Source organism: Lipophrys pholis, assembly GCF_963383615.2.
Source record: "Lipophrys pholis genome assembly, chromosome: 2".
NCBI classification, from domain to species: Eukaryota; Metazoa; Chordata; class Actinopteri; order Blenniiformes; family Blenniidae; genus Lipophrys; species Lipophrys pholis.
This window is the reverse complement of record NC_137636.1, coordinates 4,469,023-4,486,304: the sequence shown is the minus strand read 5'-3', so window position 1 is coordinate 4,486,304 and position 17,282 is coordinate 4,469,023. Positions and strand designations below refer to the sequence as shown.

Sequence of the window (17,282 nt, the reverse complement as noted above, 5' to 3'; positions counted from 1 at the left end):
TGGGGTAGAATACACAAACGTCGTCCAGATTAATGAATTTTGGTCTTTTAAGGAGAGAACCTCATGTCGTTTCTTTAATCTGTGTGTGTGAGTCGGAAAAAGAGGAATAACGATACTTTCTCTCTCCTAATGCTTGAATGTGACTAGATGGATATTATTATTCCTCCGCCCGCAGCCTTCGCTCAGCCTTTTAGCACCCCAGCCGTCCCATTCACCTCCATTTGTACACACACACACACACACACACACACACACACACACACACACACACACACACACACACACACACACACACACACACACACACACACACAAACACACGCACACACTTTTGTTATAGTACCCTTTCAACCCACGAGACACCAGATGAGCCCCTCTGTTTTTCACAAAGGAAACCCCCTCTTGTGTCTTCCTGCCCCCAAAATAAGGTTAGACACACACACACACACACACACACACACACACACACACACACACACACACACACACACACACACAGAAACTGAGCAGCATCAAGTTTTGCCCACTTGCAGTCTGATTATTATAAAAGACACCAAAAAAAGATTTTAAAAAATCTGCTTCATTCACAAAGTCCAACGTCGACATTTAACATGATTAAAATACAAACTGATGGGCTGTTTATAAAAGTTGTAAAAGACTCATTTATTACTTAATGTATTCTTGATTAACGACCAGATTCCCAATAAGGCAAATGTTGGATTTGGATCCACTTCCTGTCTCACACTGGTTAATGTGTCGCTGGAGTTTCAGTATTCGAGTGTCTTCAAACTTTGGGTTGCAGTTGTACTATTAAAAGTATTTTAATGTTTACATGTCAACATGTGCAAAAAGGTTTTTCACATGCGTGTTCGTGTATCTCGCTGGCGTCGCCTCCTCCTCCCCAAACTTTCCTGTCAGCACCTTCCCAGCCGAACGTCCTCGCCCTTCACCCTGGGGTCTCCTTCCATGTAAACTCCATTCACACGTACTGCTGCTCACACTCGTCACTCCCAATGAAAGCTGGAACCGGAGCTACACGTCACTCAAGAGACTTTTAACGTCAAAATAAATCAATTCTTTCTCCCTCGAACCATCTGTGAGACAAGCTTCTTGTTCAGAAGTAACGAGGAATGGGACTGATAAATAATTCAGCTCAAATGAGCCTGTCATGTTTATTTCTGCTTAATTAGGCTTTTTTTTTTTGTTAAATAATGGTTTCCCATCAATCGCCTGGTTTTTATACATACCTAGTAAAGTGTGTGTGTGTGGATCTTTGCATGTCAAAGCAATGGAATCATCTCAACTGGATTTGGTCGTGAGATTTTAAAAAACCCTTTCGAAGTGACGTCGTCAGTTCATGTTGTTCCTTTTTCCAGTCTTCCCAGGCAATATAATAACACGTCCAGTTGATGTGTGTGTGTGTGTGTGTGTGTGGGTGTGAAATTCACTTCCCATTCCTAGATTCACTGTTTGCTGGGCGTCCTGGACAACAACACAAACCTGAATGGACTCCACTTATTGAACATCCTTTTATTTAACATCTTCTTCAATCTTAGGTGTTGTTTGCATTTTTAGTTTCAGAGAAGTTTTGTGTTTACACAACAACGTTTTGAAACGAATGTCCGTTTATGCGGAAAATTGTATGTTGGTCCACGGGTTCAGTGTCGGCGCCAGCTAAACGACGGTAACGTACGCGGGTTTTATTTTTGTAGGGGCCCTTTTGACATGTACGATAAAGACCAATTCACCTGCAAATTTTGTGACTTTACTCAAACTATCTAGTATAAACTATCAAGTCAGTTAAGATTGATCAATTCAGTGTTTTACCTTTACTTAATATTTTTCTTGAGGGAATGCTGTGCAGTATCTGCATCGCTCATCTCCCTCCAGGACGAGGAGGCATAAGAGTGTGGAGTAATGTCAAGGTCCTGCTAATTGATATCAACTCTGTGTAGTAGGTTAAATATCTTCCACTGATTATGTCCTCTAGCTCGTCAAATAAGCCTTCTTAATGCCCTAAAACCTCAAAGCTTCGACCCCCCCGGGGCCTCCTACCAGGGGGCCGCCCCTGCACGCCGTCCAGTACTTGGTGGTTTTATAGTTAATGTCCGTGTACTCACATTAACGTTTATAGTATTTTGTTCTGTGTGGACATGTGTTTTTGCTTTCAAGACAAAAGCAACCATCAGCGGCAACTTCTCGGCTGTTTTCAGCATTTTTGCAGTTTCCATGGAAACTACATCATTTTCAAAACTTTCAAAAACGAAAGTGGCAAAAATGATGCAAACTGGTCCTCGGACGTTTCTTACGTAGTTCGTTCGAGGATCTTCACGATATCTTTGTAATTACATTTCAAACTATAATAAAATTTTAAAAAGGGGGCTTGAACTAGCAACGCTGCGATACGAAGACGAGACGTTCTAGGTACTGAGCCGCTTTAACTTTAAAACCTGGACCATGGGGTCGAGAGGAGCTCGTCGCGCTCACACCCTGGTGTGCGATTTTCTGTTTCTCCTGCTTCAGATTGTGTAATCCTCCACACACCTACCGACGGCAGCAGGTTTCCAGAGGGAGCCGGTGATTAGCATGCAAATCTGTAAAGACCTGGTTATTCCCTCTACCTCTTCACCCGCCTGCCTCGACACACTCTCCCTGACACACACTCCATGTTTCTTCTCACACTTTTCTAATGAGGTGCTGACCAGCCTCTTGTTATAATTGCCTCAAACTCCTTTTTAATTTCTTCTGAGCATATTAATCATACACAGAGTTATTTAAAAGGGCATAAATTAATCTTGGATGAAACAGACCCTTCGAAGGCTTCAAACAATTAAAGCGTGAGGTGGGATCTCCCCTGGGTTCAGGCCCTTCCTGTGGCAGCCGAGCCGTTCCAGGAGATTACCCCACTTTGATACGTCCAGATGGTGATTAATCCAACTTTCAAATGAGTCCTTCCCAGTCTCACCTTCGTCCAGCAGAAAGTCAGAAACACCTTCAGTGACCCGACTCAGGCGTACGAAGTCACTCCGAACTCTCACTGCTTTCACGGGTGATTTAAGTTCCAGGTAATTTAATTATAAGATAATGTGTCTGAGAAGAAGACCGAACATTTTACCCATCGGAGTCTGAAATGTTACCTGGGAGAACTTCAGGGAAGCAACTTCAGCGGGAAGCAACTTCAACAGGAAGCAACTTAAAGAGGAGGCAACTTCAACGGGAAGTAACTTAAACAGGAAGCAACTTAAAGAGGAGGCAACTTCAACGGTGAGCAACTTCAATGGGAAGCAACTTCAACAGGAAGCAACTTCAACAGGGACGAACTTCAACAGGGAGCAACTTCAACGGGATACAACTTCAACGGGACACAACTTCAACGGGACACAACTTAAACGGGAAGCAACTTAAAGAGGAAGCAACTTCAACAGTACGCAACTTAAATGGGAAACCACTTCAATGGGGAACAACTTCAACGGGAAGCAACTTCAACAGGGAGCAACTTGAACAGGACACAACTTCAACGGGAAGCAACCTAAACAGGACGCAACTTCAATGGCGAGCAACCTAAACAGGAAGCAACTTCAACAGGAAGCAACCTAAACAGGACGCAACTTCAACGGGGAGCAACCTATACAAGACTCAACTTCAACAGGGAGCAACCTAAACAGGAAGCAACTTCAACAGGAAGCAACTTAAAGAGGAGGCAACTTCAACGGGGAGCAACGTAAATGGGAAGCAACATAAATGGGAAGCAACGTAAACGGGAAGCAGCGTCGGTAGTTTATCCTCAGCTAAAGTTTCCACTGTCTACTGATGCGTCTGTGATGTGACGGGCTCCTCCATCCAGGTCAGATTCCTGCAGACGACTCCGGGGTGTCGGGGTTAATTTCTGGAGCAGAGTGTGGAGGGAGTGATCTTAAAAACATCACTCAGGACTGCCTCCTTTATTTCTGTATCACTCCCTCTCTGCTGAGGCAAGAAGGAATGATGGATGAGAGGAGTATTCAGCACAGAGGGGCACCCAGGAGCATCCAGCACACACACACACACACACACACACACACACACACACACACACACACACACACACACTCTGATATGAGAGTAATTAACCTCGGACTGTGTTAACCCCGACTGCCCATTAGAAGGACAACAGGATTGATGAAGCTCCCTCAGTCCTTAACAATCTCTAACAATCTCACAATTCAAAGAAATTTTATCTTTATCTTTATTATCAACGTGCACCATATAATGACTGAACTGTGATCAAATGTTTCTGCACACTAAATTCAAAAGTTTTTTAGTCGCAAATGATTTTCTGAAATTGTTCCATTAATTAATTACAACATATATTTTACGCTCTGTGGCCAACAAGAGCAGAAATCAGAAACATAATAGCTTGAAATGAAGACTAGAAACAACAAATTCAACAAACTACTTCTGAAACGCGATGAGAGAAACATAGAATAAACATCACAGCCACAGAGAGTTTAATGTCATCCGCATAAGAGCTTTTAGCACAAATCATAGTGGGAAACATCGTCATGTGTCGGCAGTTGAATCCTAGAAACAAGTGGAGAAATAGATTTCTGTCATTAGAACTGGCCGTCTCTGTTTCGACCCTCCTGCCTTCACAAACACTCCTCAGGTTGACTTTATTTTCCAGCGTAACGCAAATAGAGGATGAAGCTCCCAGGAGGCAGAAAGTGGACCATCTCCACCAGTCTGTCCTACTTTGTCACTAATCTCACATCATCTGCACCAGTTCGCTTGTTGCTGGAGGGATTTTTAACTGAAGAAACAGCTGACAACAACGCGACTCACCTTGGACTCACTTTCTGCCTCAAACCTCCTTTAAAGCAGCGACGGAGCTGTTTTGTCTCAGTTCTTGCCCCACAACTGATCCAGTCGCAACAGAAAAACACCTTGCGCCTCCTTTACCTTGTTCTGTGGTTTAACGTAAGATCGCTTAAATACAATGTCTTTTTCTTGATGTGTGATACTCTGAGCCGGATTGAGGCTGCAGGTTGCAGTCTTTGTGTCTTTGACGCTGGGATTGATTTTCCACGGGCACACCGACAGACTGGAAGCGCCGAGATCAGTGTTGACAGCTTCATTGGAACGGGCCGACCGAGCACACCTTCAGCTAATTGGACATTGAGATGAAATTCAAGGCCGGTCTGAGTGGATTCGTTTCATTTACAAGCTCCTCCACTTTCCCCTCTGACCTCCCCCCTGCGACCCCTCGACCCCTCAGGGCCTCGTTCTGGACCCTTTTCCAGATGAGGCTGACAGCCGGGAGGGGGCGAGTGAGGGGGCGAGTGAGGGAGATGTCAGGGGTGACGTCCGTGTTTTGAATCTGAACCAGTGAACGCTGCCTCCATGTGACAGACCTGAAGAGAAACCACCAATCACCTCGTTCATTCTCAATGGAGGCGGTCAGATTATAGAGCATCTTCCTCTGATATCGTCCAGATTATAGAGCATCTTCCTCCCAACATCCAGATTATAGAGCATCTTCCTCTAATATCATCCAGATTATAGAGCATCTTCCTCCCAACATCCAGGTTATAGAGCATCTCCCTCTAATATCATCAAGATTATAGAGCATCTTCCTCCCAACATCCAGATTATAGAGCATCTTCCTCCCATTAAGTGATGTAACTTCAGATATAATCCAGATTATAGATTACGTCCAGATTACGGCATTTAACCTTTTGAGAAGTAACTAGTAACTGTAATCCAGTACTTACTTTCAGTGGATTCTTGCTGTGTCAGTTCTCCGTTTAGCTTATTGAGGCTGGTTTCTTTTTATTCCGGAGCTCGTTTCACGTCTCGTTACGACTCGTGTCAATCATCAGACTCTGACGACGTTTCTTTAAAATGATCCATTACTTAAACATTTCGCATTTCAAACCAAATCTGTCCCTCATTAATATTTAAGAGCCTTTAACGACGTCCCAGTTCACTTTATGCGTGTTTTATCATTATTTCATTTGGAATAATTATACGAGTGGAGTGAAAGCGAACAGCTCACATAAAGGTGTAATAATGTTTGTGGCCTCAATCTGTCGCATCATAAAACTAATATTGTAGAATGAGTGTGAGCATTTATTCTTTTGTTTTTAATAGCCGTCATAATTTTCTTTGTTTTTATGACAAAGACGCATCACTCGCGTTTTTATCTTCAGTTCAGTTTTTATCACCTGACAGTTAATCTGAAGGTCGTGTGTGTGTGATATTTATGTGGAGTTATTGTTGCAGAAATATGACAAATGTAACGTGAGCTCGAGTGCGAGGGAGCACGGTTCGAATCCGGCGAGCAAGTCTGGCTTCACGTACTCGCATATTTGTGATCAATAAATACATCCTGCCGTCTGGTGAGCTTTGCATGATGGAGAAACAACCAGTTTCTGTTTTTGTTTTTTTTTATATTTGGTTTGATAACTTTGTTAAACTCTCAGGAATCATTGAACTCGTCAAGAGGAATGTCGCTCACTCTGCAACAAGAAAAGAACAAAAGTGAGGAAATGATGAAAAACATCAAGAATTAAAAAGAATAAAGTTCCATTTTAAAAGTAAAAACACCACAACTTTGGTGTTTTGGGCGTCTGTTTCCACGACAACGGTGGTCGGAGCCAATGAAAGCCAAAGTTTTGGAAACCGCACCGTCTCCATGGAAACGGCGTAAAATGCTACTTTTAGAAAATCTCCGTCTTCGCTGAAACGGGGAATTGCAAATTTAAAAAAGAAAACAATTTGTCCGATTCCGTGGAAACGAGTGAAAACGCAACTATTCTCAAATGCCGCTACTGCGCCTGCCGTCGCTAATATTTATAGCGTTTTGTTCTACATCATTTTCAGCCTCGCTGTCGTTTCCGTGGAAACGGACATGAGAAAGTTTTGACTTGAAACCTTGTGGTGTGACTCATCTCAAAGCAGCAGTCCGTTTACGTTGTCGTGTCCTCGTATCAGTTTGTGCTTCAAAACTGGTGGCGATGAAAAGACAGAGCGACACACTGTAAAGAGTCGTCCTGGTTTTGTCTCCGACGTTCCTGACGAAGCGTTCCGACTGTTCTCACTGCCTCTTGTTTCTCCGCAGGATCACGCCTTCATCATTCAGTTCAACGACGGCAACGCCGAGGTGGTGTCCATGTGGGTTTGTCGCTGTCTGGAGGAGAGACGAGCTCAGCAGGTGCAGGGACGAGTCTGAGGTCCTCCTCCGACCCGGGACCGCCGAGGACGAGCCCGGGGACGAGCCCGGGGACGAACGAGAGGCTCCGTCTCAGACCTCCAGCGCTTTTTAAAAGCTTCAGCGGCGTCCACGCCATTCACGTCTTGAATGTTTCGAACTTTTTTGTGATTCCTTGATTGACCTCAAGGAGTACTCTTCTGAACCTGAGGTCCCCCTCAGAGGTCCCGGGACCAGGAACAGCTTCGGAGGAAAAGACTGAGTCATGGCTTTAGACCTTTCCTGAACCCCCCCCCCCACCCCCCACCCCACCCTCCCACCGCCCTGACCTCAGATCTGACAAACCTTCTCCGTGAAGCCCTGTGGACACGCCCACTCCTCCCACCGTCAGACAGAGTCCGGTTCTCTGCCGTCTGAAAAGTGTCTTATTGTGTTCCGGCGACGCTTCGGCCTCGATCGGGTCCCGGACCTCCTGTTGGAAAACCTCCAGTGAATGTTAAAGGTTTCTTTCTCTCTGAGAGTAGCCGCCCATTCCTGTGCCTGTTTACCAGTAGTCTAATTTATTACCTCAGCAACGTTTGGTTGTCTCTGTAAAAAGACGAATTCCCTCGTAAACGTAGTTTCAGCTGCTGGAAGAGGTCAGAGGTCGACGCGGACCGTCTAAAGCTCGAATCAAATATTAACGGGTTTGTTTGTTTTCAGACTCGGCAGGAAACGTTACACCTGACTCAAAAAACTCAACTTTTAACCGAGGCCCCGTTTATTTACACGACAACGTTTCAAGTGAAAACATTGTTTTTGCGTTTTCGTTTCAGAAAACTTCTGCGGTTACACAGCAACGTCTTTGAATAAAGTTTTGCAACGTTGTTGTATAAACGGGCCCTTTAAGGTGATGCAGAGAGACGATGAGTGGAAAAACATTTTATTCTATCGGGACACGTTTCATACTCACTGTTTCAGAGGAATGTCGGATTAAGCAGGTGTAGAGTACTTTACAGTATTTTAGTGTCATCTCCACATCCATTGCAGTGAGCTGGAGTTTACTTGACTTTGCTTTTCTGCCATGACACAGGTTCATCCATAGTGCTCTGTCTTTCTACGCCCTTTATTGGGACTTGCAGGCTCACTTCGTCCAGATCGGGTCTCATAATGACTTTATTGAATGACTGAGCTCTTCTCCACTCCTCCTCCTCCTCTTCGGTGATATGAATTCAGTATAACTGAAAAGACACTGCAGACACAAAAGAGGAAGAAAAGTGAGCCTGCTAGTCTTCCCTCAGGGCGTGAAAAACCCAGCTTTACAGACTAATCTCTATAGTGACTGGGAGTCGACTGAGAGGTGAAGACGGGTATTTACAGGTCCTTATAGACACGCTTAGTAAAGGCACACACAAGTGTGTGTACACAGATTTCTGTCTGCTGCTTAGTCATGTTTGCACTGAAGGACCTGTAAATGGCTGTAACCGAGATTAAAATCCACGAGAGATCCGGGAGTGTAACCGTTTCAGTGAATTTGACAAAAGTATCTCGAAATGATTTTCTTCTGGTTTACAGTTTCATATCACAGTAACTTTTCCTGATTAACAGTTTTGTTCCCTCATTAACACTTTTTTATTTGATTTTCCTTGAAAGCTTCTAACTGAGCTCTGGCCTTTAATCCCACCTATAATCTGTTCTCATGTTAATCTCCTTTACAACCAGCTTCCTTCAGGCTTCTTCTTCTCCTTCCTCTTCTCTCATGAAGGAAACTTTCTGTTGACTTCAGTTTTCCTGAAGCAACGTCTAAACATGTGGAGAAAATCTCTGAGTTCCTGTTAAAGACCAGATCAGTTTAACTCGTCAGAATATTTTCCCCTCAAACAATCTGCTGGGATTTGATGAGTCTAAAGTAAAAGAAAAAAAAGAGGATTTTATCAAAATTGAATTGAGTCAAATATTTAAATAGTTTAGATTTACTACAGATAATCTGAAACATCTCAGCTCATCTTTACAACTATATATGTTACATATAATTATTATTTATACAATTTATCTTATTAATAGGTTATAAATTGTTCACATTAACTGACGGACCTATTTTCCAACCATAATCACAATTCAAGTTTCTCTGGCTGTAGAAAATCTGCAAACTTGATATTAATTTGTTAATCTGTTGAATTAATGTGAATTAAGATTAGTGTCAAGTAGATTCTGACTTTCACTAAAATTTACAAACCATCGACGGATTCTACTTTATTCTCTTCAGATGATCACTGTGATTTTTTTTTTTTTTTTCTCTCGTTAATTGTTTTGTTTTTTCACTTTCTCTCTCGCGGGCCCGTTGACACGGCAACCATTTCAAGTGAAAACACAAAACATCCGTTGCATTTTGGGTTTATGTTTACGTGACAACGGAGCTCGGAGCCACTGGAAACACGACTTTCTGTAAAACGCTCGGGTTGTGACTGACGGCGGAAACGCTGCGACTGGTCATGCGCGTCACGGCCGCGGTGAACGGTTCTTCCGCACATGCTCAGTAGAGGGGCAAATAACAAAACACGGCGGTCTCTAGAGTGGCGTGACGCCCGGTCCATATTCTAGTTTTGTTAACACCCGATTGTCCTCTCACTGTTGATGATCATAGCGTTTTGTTCTCTGCATTCGTTTCTGCCGTTTCCATGGGAACGGACGTCTTTATCAGAACGTTGCGTTTTCACTTGAAACATTCCGTAACGTGGAAACGGTCCTCAGTCGCCTCCACGAAGCAGAAACGTCCTCGCTGCGATGTCGCTGCCCGACTTCGGCCTTCCTCCTGTAATTGTCTGTGTTGGCACATATTCCAGCCGCCATAAATAAAATGTATTTAAACAGTTTGTGTTTCACTTTTCACTTTATTTAAGAGATCGTCAGAGAGAGAAATAATGAAGTGGAAGTAATCAGCTCACCTGTTTGTATTATTTAAAATACAACAATGAAATACAATTTGGTGTGTACGTACTGGGATGTGTGTTTCTTCAAGGACCTGTAAATGTCTCCGTTCCAGCTGGAGTTTTTAGTGGATTTTTCAGATGTAACTGGGTTTTATTTGTGTCGACCAACGGCGTTCAACCTGCAACTCTGTAGCCTCGTGTGGCTCTTCAGCTGCTCCGTAGCGGCTCCATCAAACTTTCATCGAATTATTCATTAATGAACATTTCGTTTTCATTTTAGTTTTATTTGTATTCTACACTGATTTGAAAAAAAAAATCTGTCTGCTCTCCAGGAAAACACCCAAAGAATGTAAAACAGTTAAAACCATGAGGATAACTGGAAGCGCTACAAAAACAATAAAAACACAAAAAATACAAAAAGAAAAACTAAAAACACATCGAAGGATGAAATTTACCGTAATTTCTGGACTATAAGCCGCTACTTTTTTTAACAGTGAACCCTCGAACTTAAACAGTGACGCAGGGTTTATGAGCTTCATGCCGGGTGATGCGTTCAGGTGCATCACGTAACGCCGACCTTTCTTCTTTTTTTAATCTTTTCAATCTAGTGGGCGTGGCTTATATTCAGGCACGCTCAATAGTCCGGAAATCACGGTAGCTTGCGTTTCATCGTGTAATCTGCACTCTTCCAGCCGTGGAGTAAAGTTTATTAGATTTGAGTCGTACCGCGCAGCGAGCTGAGAACTTAAAAATACTTTTAAAATCTTAAGAGCTTTTAGAGGAATAAATCCAAACGAAGATGAACATAATGTGCAGAAGAGTTTATCTCCACAATACTCAGGCTGGTTTTAGGAGCTTTGCTTTGTGGAGTTTGCATGTTTTCTCCAGGTATTCCAGTTTCCTCCCTCAATCCGATGATGACCTTATGGAAGACTCTAAAGTCGCCCCGGGTTTACCTGCCTCCGCATACAAGCTGAGTGAACAGTTTCATCTCAGCGACTGCAGGTTGAAATGTTCCTCGATGTGTTCGAAGGACTTGGTCTGGCGCAGACGAATAACGAAACCCAATCGGCCCCCGACGCCTCAGACGGCTTCAAGCACAGAAACGTCTGAATTTCCTCATTAATGGTTTGACATTTACACACATTCTGGCAGGATGACCCGAACCTGCGAGCACCTCGCTCCCGACTTACTTTGCATTTCATAATTAATCTCCGTCAACCTTTAATTAACACCTGCTTTATTCTTGGTGATTAATTTGTGGCACAACCAGTGAGATTCCGTTCAAAGTACACAAATCCAGTCCGACACAATGATGCTGCTTTTTTCTTTCCCTGAGAGCATCAAGGACGTCCGGCTTTCTCTCTCTTCCTGCACAACTTTAAACACTCCAAGAAACGCTCATTCTGACTCAGAGCGACAGTCGTTCGTCGCGTTGAACTTCATCACCTGCGGGACAAAGAGCGAAACGGTGACGACGGAGTTGAATTCTGAAACTAGGTTTTAATGACAACGGTGCTCAGCGAGTAGACAGTCGTTCTGCACATGCTCAGTAGACGGACAATGTGGACAATGTTTCCCTCCAGAGTGTCGTGACTCCCGGTTCATACTCTCCTGACACTTTTTATAGTTGACTTACAGTCGTCTCTCCGTGTGAATGGCGTGTACTCTCATTGTTGATATTCATAGCACTTTGCTCTCTGTGTACATGTGTGTAGTTTCATTACAAAAACAACCAACTCCGCCCACTAGTGGCCCAACATGCTAACTACATCTTTTTCAGTGTTGCTGCCAGAACAAAGCGATCAGGCGTGAGATTTTACGGAAAAGAAAAGGAATAGCATTGTTTTCACTATTTTCTCTCATTTATAAGACAACATGCCGCCCAACTTCTCAACTTGCATCTTTTTACATTTACATGCTTAACAAATTATAAATAAACACAAAAACAACATAAATACCACAAAATTAAAATCCTGTAATTAAATACCATTAAACTATTTAAATAGCTGCACATTTCACTTGAATCAATCAAGCTGTTCCATTTCAAGAGTTTTGATATAATTATATTGAAGGTGAATATGTCCAGATTCTGCAGCGCCCCCTGGAGGCCTGTTGCGTTTGCCTGTGTCACCTGAAGGGCTGAGCGGCTCTCGTTGCGATGCAAACATGAACGTTGTCTGAAGCGGAAAACACAAACCGAAGCGTTTCGACTTCAAACACTGTGGCGTTAACGTGACCTCGAAGCCGCCAGAGTCCAGACTGACCGATCCCGCCCAGTCGCTCCCCTTTAAACTCAATGAATGACAAATATTTCAATAGATTCCTCCACGACAAACCCCAGCGAGGCAATAATTACACACAAAACATGCAAATACTTTAATAAATGTCTGTAAATGTGAAGAATGTGTGGGGCTACGTGAATCAGGCCAAGCTTCATTTGTGGGATTTTTTTTTTTTTCTTTTGAATTCAGAGACTGAAAACATTTCAGGACACAAAGCCGCGTGGATTCCGCTCGCGCTTTAGATAATTATAACTGAAGTGTCGTGACTGGATTTGATTTTCATTCAGAACAAGAAAAGTTTGGTTTTCTTGATGGAAGAACGGTTTATTTTAAAGGTTATTTCAGAAACGGGAAACTGGAGAATTGTGAAGATTTGATCCAGTTTGACTAAATCGACGGGTCAGAACGTCGCTGAGCCTCGTGTCACGTGGTTCTGCTCTGATCCAGTGGAGCCTTGTGAAGCTTTGGACGTAGTTCTGCATCGTGTGGGTGTTACAGTGACATGCAGCAATAATCCTATGAATACTAGGGGTATATGTTCGTCTCGCACAGAATACAAATCACACAGTGAGCCTGCCAGTCTGCACTGAGGTTGAAGATAACCCCCCCCCCCCCCCCCCCCCCCCCCCCCCCGCTCCACAAAAACAGCAAACATTTTAATCTGAGGTTGAGGTGAAGGATTTTTTTCTCTTATCTGTTTTTATTTATTTTTACTGTGAAGCACTTTGTGACTCCATGTCTGTGAAAAGCTATAGAAATAAAATGTACTTACTTACTTACTTAGATATTAAAGTTTGATTTCAAGTGAAAACAGAAAACTTTGGGTGAGTTCTGGGATTTGTTTACACAACATTAATTGAGTCACAGAAAATACACCTTGGAAATCTGGTGCTGGTTCTAATGTTGTGGCTGACCGCTGCGTTCTTGGTATTTGTGCACGGCGACTCAAATCTGAAGTTGTTTCAGGAGTTAAAGGTGAATTTCTTTGCGGTCGCCACAGAATTCCAGAAGTATTCTATGTATGTGTAAATCTTCTTTGAAGTGAAACCTGATCAATCTGCTCGTCCTTTGAAGTGAGTGATGATCCAGCTGTGGGCCACAGCAGCAACATGGAGACCTCTCAGGGCTCCGACATGCACCTGAACAGCCCCTGATGTGTGCTGTTGTTCCCATTGTCCACGTCCAGAAAGCAGAAGGACGTTTTCCCAGCTTTACTTTGATATTTTCAGATTATTCAGACTTTGCATTGATTGTGAGCGAGGTGAGCGTCTCCCTCCTGCAGGTCCTTTACCTGCTGCCCGACCCGCTGCGCTGAGACGTGAGCGTTGATTATTCACGCTCGTCCTTGTGGCCGCGCTGCTTTTTCTTGCCAGATTGGAGAATAGTCTCCGTCCTGCATCGTCCCGGGCTGACTGTTTCAACTCCGTTAAAGGAAGCTCCGCTCACACATCCACCTTCAGCCGAGAACAAAGTCCTCGGTTTCGGTCACATTTACTTCAGAACCTTTTTGAAACAACAACCTTGGTCGACTGCGGCGCCGCAGGTAAAGAGCGTTGTCTCAATGCCGTAACAGAGCGATGTCTTTGTGAGCAACGGAAGGACGAATCTCCTGAAATATCAGCAAACGGGTGGCTCATTCAGGTTCCAGTGAAAACGGTGAACTCGTGTGGCATTTTGGGATTTCTGTTTACACAACAACGCTGCACAGTCCACACCGGTACGGTACGGGAAAGCAAAACTCACCGGCCGGAGTGACTAGTTGTTCTGCACATGCTCAGTAGATGGACGATAAGAATGTTCTCTCATTGGTATTGTTTAGAGCGTTTTGTTCTCTGAATGCATGTGTGTGTGTGTGGTTTCATTACATAAACAACCAACAGCTTCAACTGTTGACTGATTGTTTTCAGCGTTTTACACCGTTTCCATAGTAACGGACATCTTTTTCAGAACGTTGTCGTGTAAACACAAAACTTTTCTGAAACAAAAATGGAAAAAAACGATGCGTTCTCACCAGAAGCGTCACGGAAGGTGGGCCTCAGCGTAAAGTGATCTCTGTGGGTCTGATGGTGGTGAGGGATGAAGGGATGAGGGGTGAAGGGATGAGGGGATGAAGGTAGGAAGTTATGAAGGGATGAAGTTATGAAGTGATGAAGTGAAGAAGGGATGAAGTGAAGAAGGGATGAAGTGAAGAAGTGATGAAGGTATGAAGTGATGAAGTGAAGAAGGGATGAAGTGAAGAAGTGATGAAGGTATGAAGTGATGAAGTGAAGAAGTGATGAAGGTATGAAGTGATGAAGTGAAGAAGGGATGAAGTGAAGAAGTGATGAAGTGAGGAAGTGAAGAAGTGATGAAGGTATGAAGTGATGAAGGTATGAAGTGATGAAGTGAAGAAGGGATGAAGTGAAGAAGTGATGAAGGTATGAAGTGATGAAGTGAAGAAGGGATGAAGTGAAGAAGTGATGAAGGTATGAAGTGATGAAGGTATGAAGTGATGAAGTGAAGAAGGGATGAAGTGAAGAAGTGATGAAGGTATGAAGTGATGAAGTGAAGAAGGGATGAAGTGAAGAAGTGATGAAGGTATGAAGTGATGAAGTGAGGAAGTGAAGAAGTGATGAAGGGATGAAGTGAGGAAGTGAAGAAGTGATGAAGGTATGAAGGTATGAAGTGAAGAAGTGAAGAAGGTATGAAGTGAAGAAGTGAAGAAGGGATGAAGTGAAGAAGTGAAGAAGTGATGAAGGGATGAAGTGATGAAGGGATGAAGTGATGAAGGGATGACTGGACGCTGGATGATCTCAGGTGGCGAGACGCTCTGTAATATTGACGGTGCTTTGTTTGGAGATGCGTCTTCATTTCTTCATAAACCCCCCGACCACCCCACCCCCACCCCCCACCCCCACCACCCCCACCCCCACCCCCACCCCCACCACCACCACCACCACACACACACACACACACACACACACACACACACTGACCTTTTTTCCCACCGCGGTCCGCTACAATGAGCGTCTTTTCATTCCCCACATCCCTTCATCAATGTCCTGTAATTAAAATGTCAGCGTTTCATTTTCAGGCCGCCGCTCTCCTCTGGGTGGATTCTCCCCCTCAATAAAACGGGCAATCGAAGAGAGAAAGCACAGCTAAAGAGGATCAATAGGAGGATTGATCACTCTGTAAAACAGGATTTATGGGGGGGGGGGGGGGGGGGGGGGGGTAGATGGAGGGGTGGGGGGGGGGGGGCTTTATAGGCTGCGGGTACAACTGTTAATTAGACAACATTTAGCCGCCGCCGTCGCCGTCAGACTCAATTCATCAGATTCACATCGTGAAACTAAAATCTGTTTCTCTGATGACTGAAATGTAGAATTATGAAGACCCTCGAAAAATCAATGCACGGCCCTGCTGGCTGGCTCACACACGCACACACACGCACACACACGCACACACACGCACACACACACACACACACACACACACACACACACACACACACACACACACACACACACACACACCTTGTTTGTTCCCATTAGAGTCTTCCACGTTGTCTTTTCTGACAGATATTGATTCACGAGCAGTTTGAATTCAGGCTGCACTCCAACATTTTGGAGTCTGTTTCAATCAACTGTTAAAGTCATGGAGGGAGATTACAGAGTGTGTGTCGAGCACCTCCACACACACACACACACACACACACACACACACACACACACACACACACACACACACACACACACACACACACACACACACACACACACACTCACACACACCAACCACTCGAAAGTAAAACACTTGATTTCTCGATCAGCGTTGGATGAGGAGGTCCGAGACCCCAACAAGCTTTTTACCTGGAAAACTAAAACACATAAACTCTAATTCCAGAATTATCGTCCCATCATAGAATTACTGAGATTATATGAAGAGTAAAAGCTCCATAAACTCAAATGTACTTGATCAGATTTAATGAATTTCCTCTCCGAAATAAAGTTAGACTGCAATAATCTGAAGCAGTAAATAATCCCCGAGTCCGTCTCACCTCGTGCTGACTGCAGCCTGAAGCTCATCAATATTTCACCTGAAGGTTTGTTCAAACAATCGAGCGCATTTCAATGAGCACGCGTAAAATTACCGCCAAAACTCCGCGCGGCCGCTCCTCGCGCTCAAGTCCAGCTCGCGTTTCCCGCGGAAGAATGGCGGCTTTTTAAGTCCACGACTAAATAATTAAGAGGAGACGAATAATTACAGAACAAAATTGTAATTATTGGCGGGAGCTGCAGGGGAGACGCTGAAAGAGGAGAGGACGCGTTCAGGATCAGGTTCAGGCGTCAATAATACAGCCAGGTAAAACACACACACACACACACACACACACACACACACACACACACACACACACACACACACACACACACACACACACACACACACACAGCCTCATATTAAAGTTCACCGCCGACCTCAACGGCAACATGAGAGTAAAAAAAATAATTAAAGAGTTTTTCTTATTTTCCAGGTTCAAACAACATAAATGAAGTCTCCTGGTTGATTCTCGATTCTCACTCCTCATCTCACTCTTCATCACGCTCCTCATCTCACTCTTCATCACGCTCCACAAATCACTCTTCATCTCTTAATCTACCTCATCGTCACATTCTTCATCACTCTCCTCCTCTCTTCCTCTTTCTCCTCATTGTCTCTGCTCTTCCTCCTCCTCACCCCTCCTCCTTTTCTCGTCTTCCTCCTCTTTCTTCTCCTCCTCTTCCTCCTCTCTCCTCCTCCTCAGATTGATTTGTGTAGAAACTAAGCAGATGGTCTTGTAACTTGATAAATGATCTCGAGCCTCTTTTGTCATTCTCGTTTCGACTCGTGGAAATAGAATTACAGTCGAGCTGATCT

The 17,282-nt window shown here is 43.9% G+C and overlaps 1 protein-coding gene across 1 annotated transcript in view; it reads left to right on the top strand.

The window, feature by feature from the left end:
• Positions 1 to 7,304, top strand: part of map2k5 (mitogen-activated protein kinase kinase 5) — a 67,682-nt gene extending 60,378 nt beyond the window's left edge. The window contains exon 22 of the mRNA XM_080458146.1: positions 7,100 to 7,304. Within this exon, the coding sequence (XP_080314272.1) occupies positions 7,100 to 7,210 (111 nt within the window). The 3' untranslated portion in view covers positions 7,211 to 7,304. The remainder of the gene's footprint in view (positions 1 to 7,099) is intronic.
• Positions 7,305 to 17,282: the final 9,978 nt, after the last annotated feature.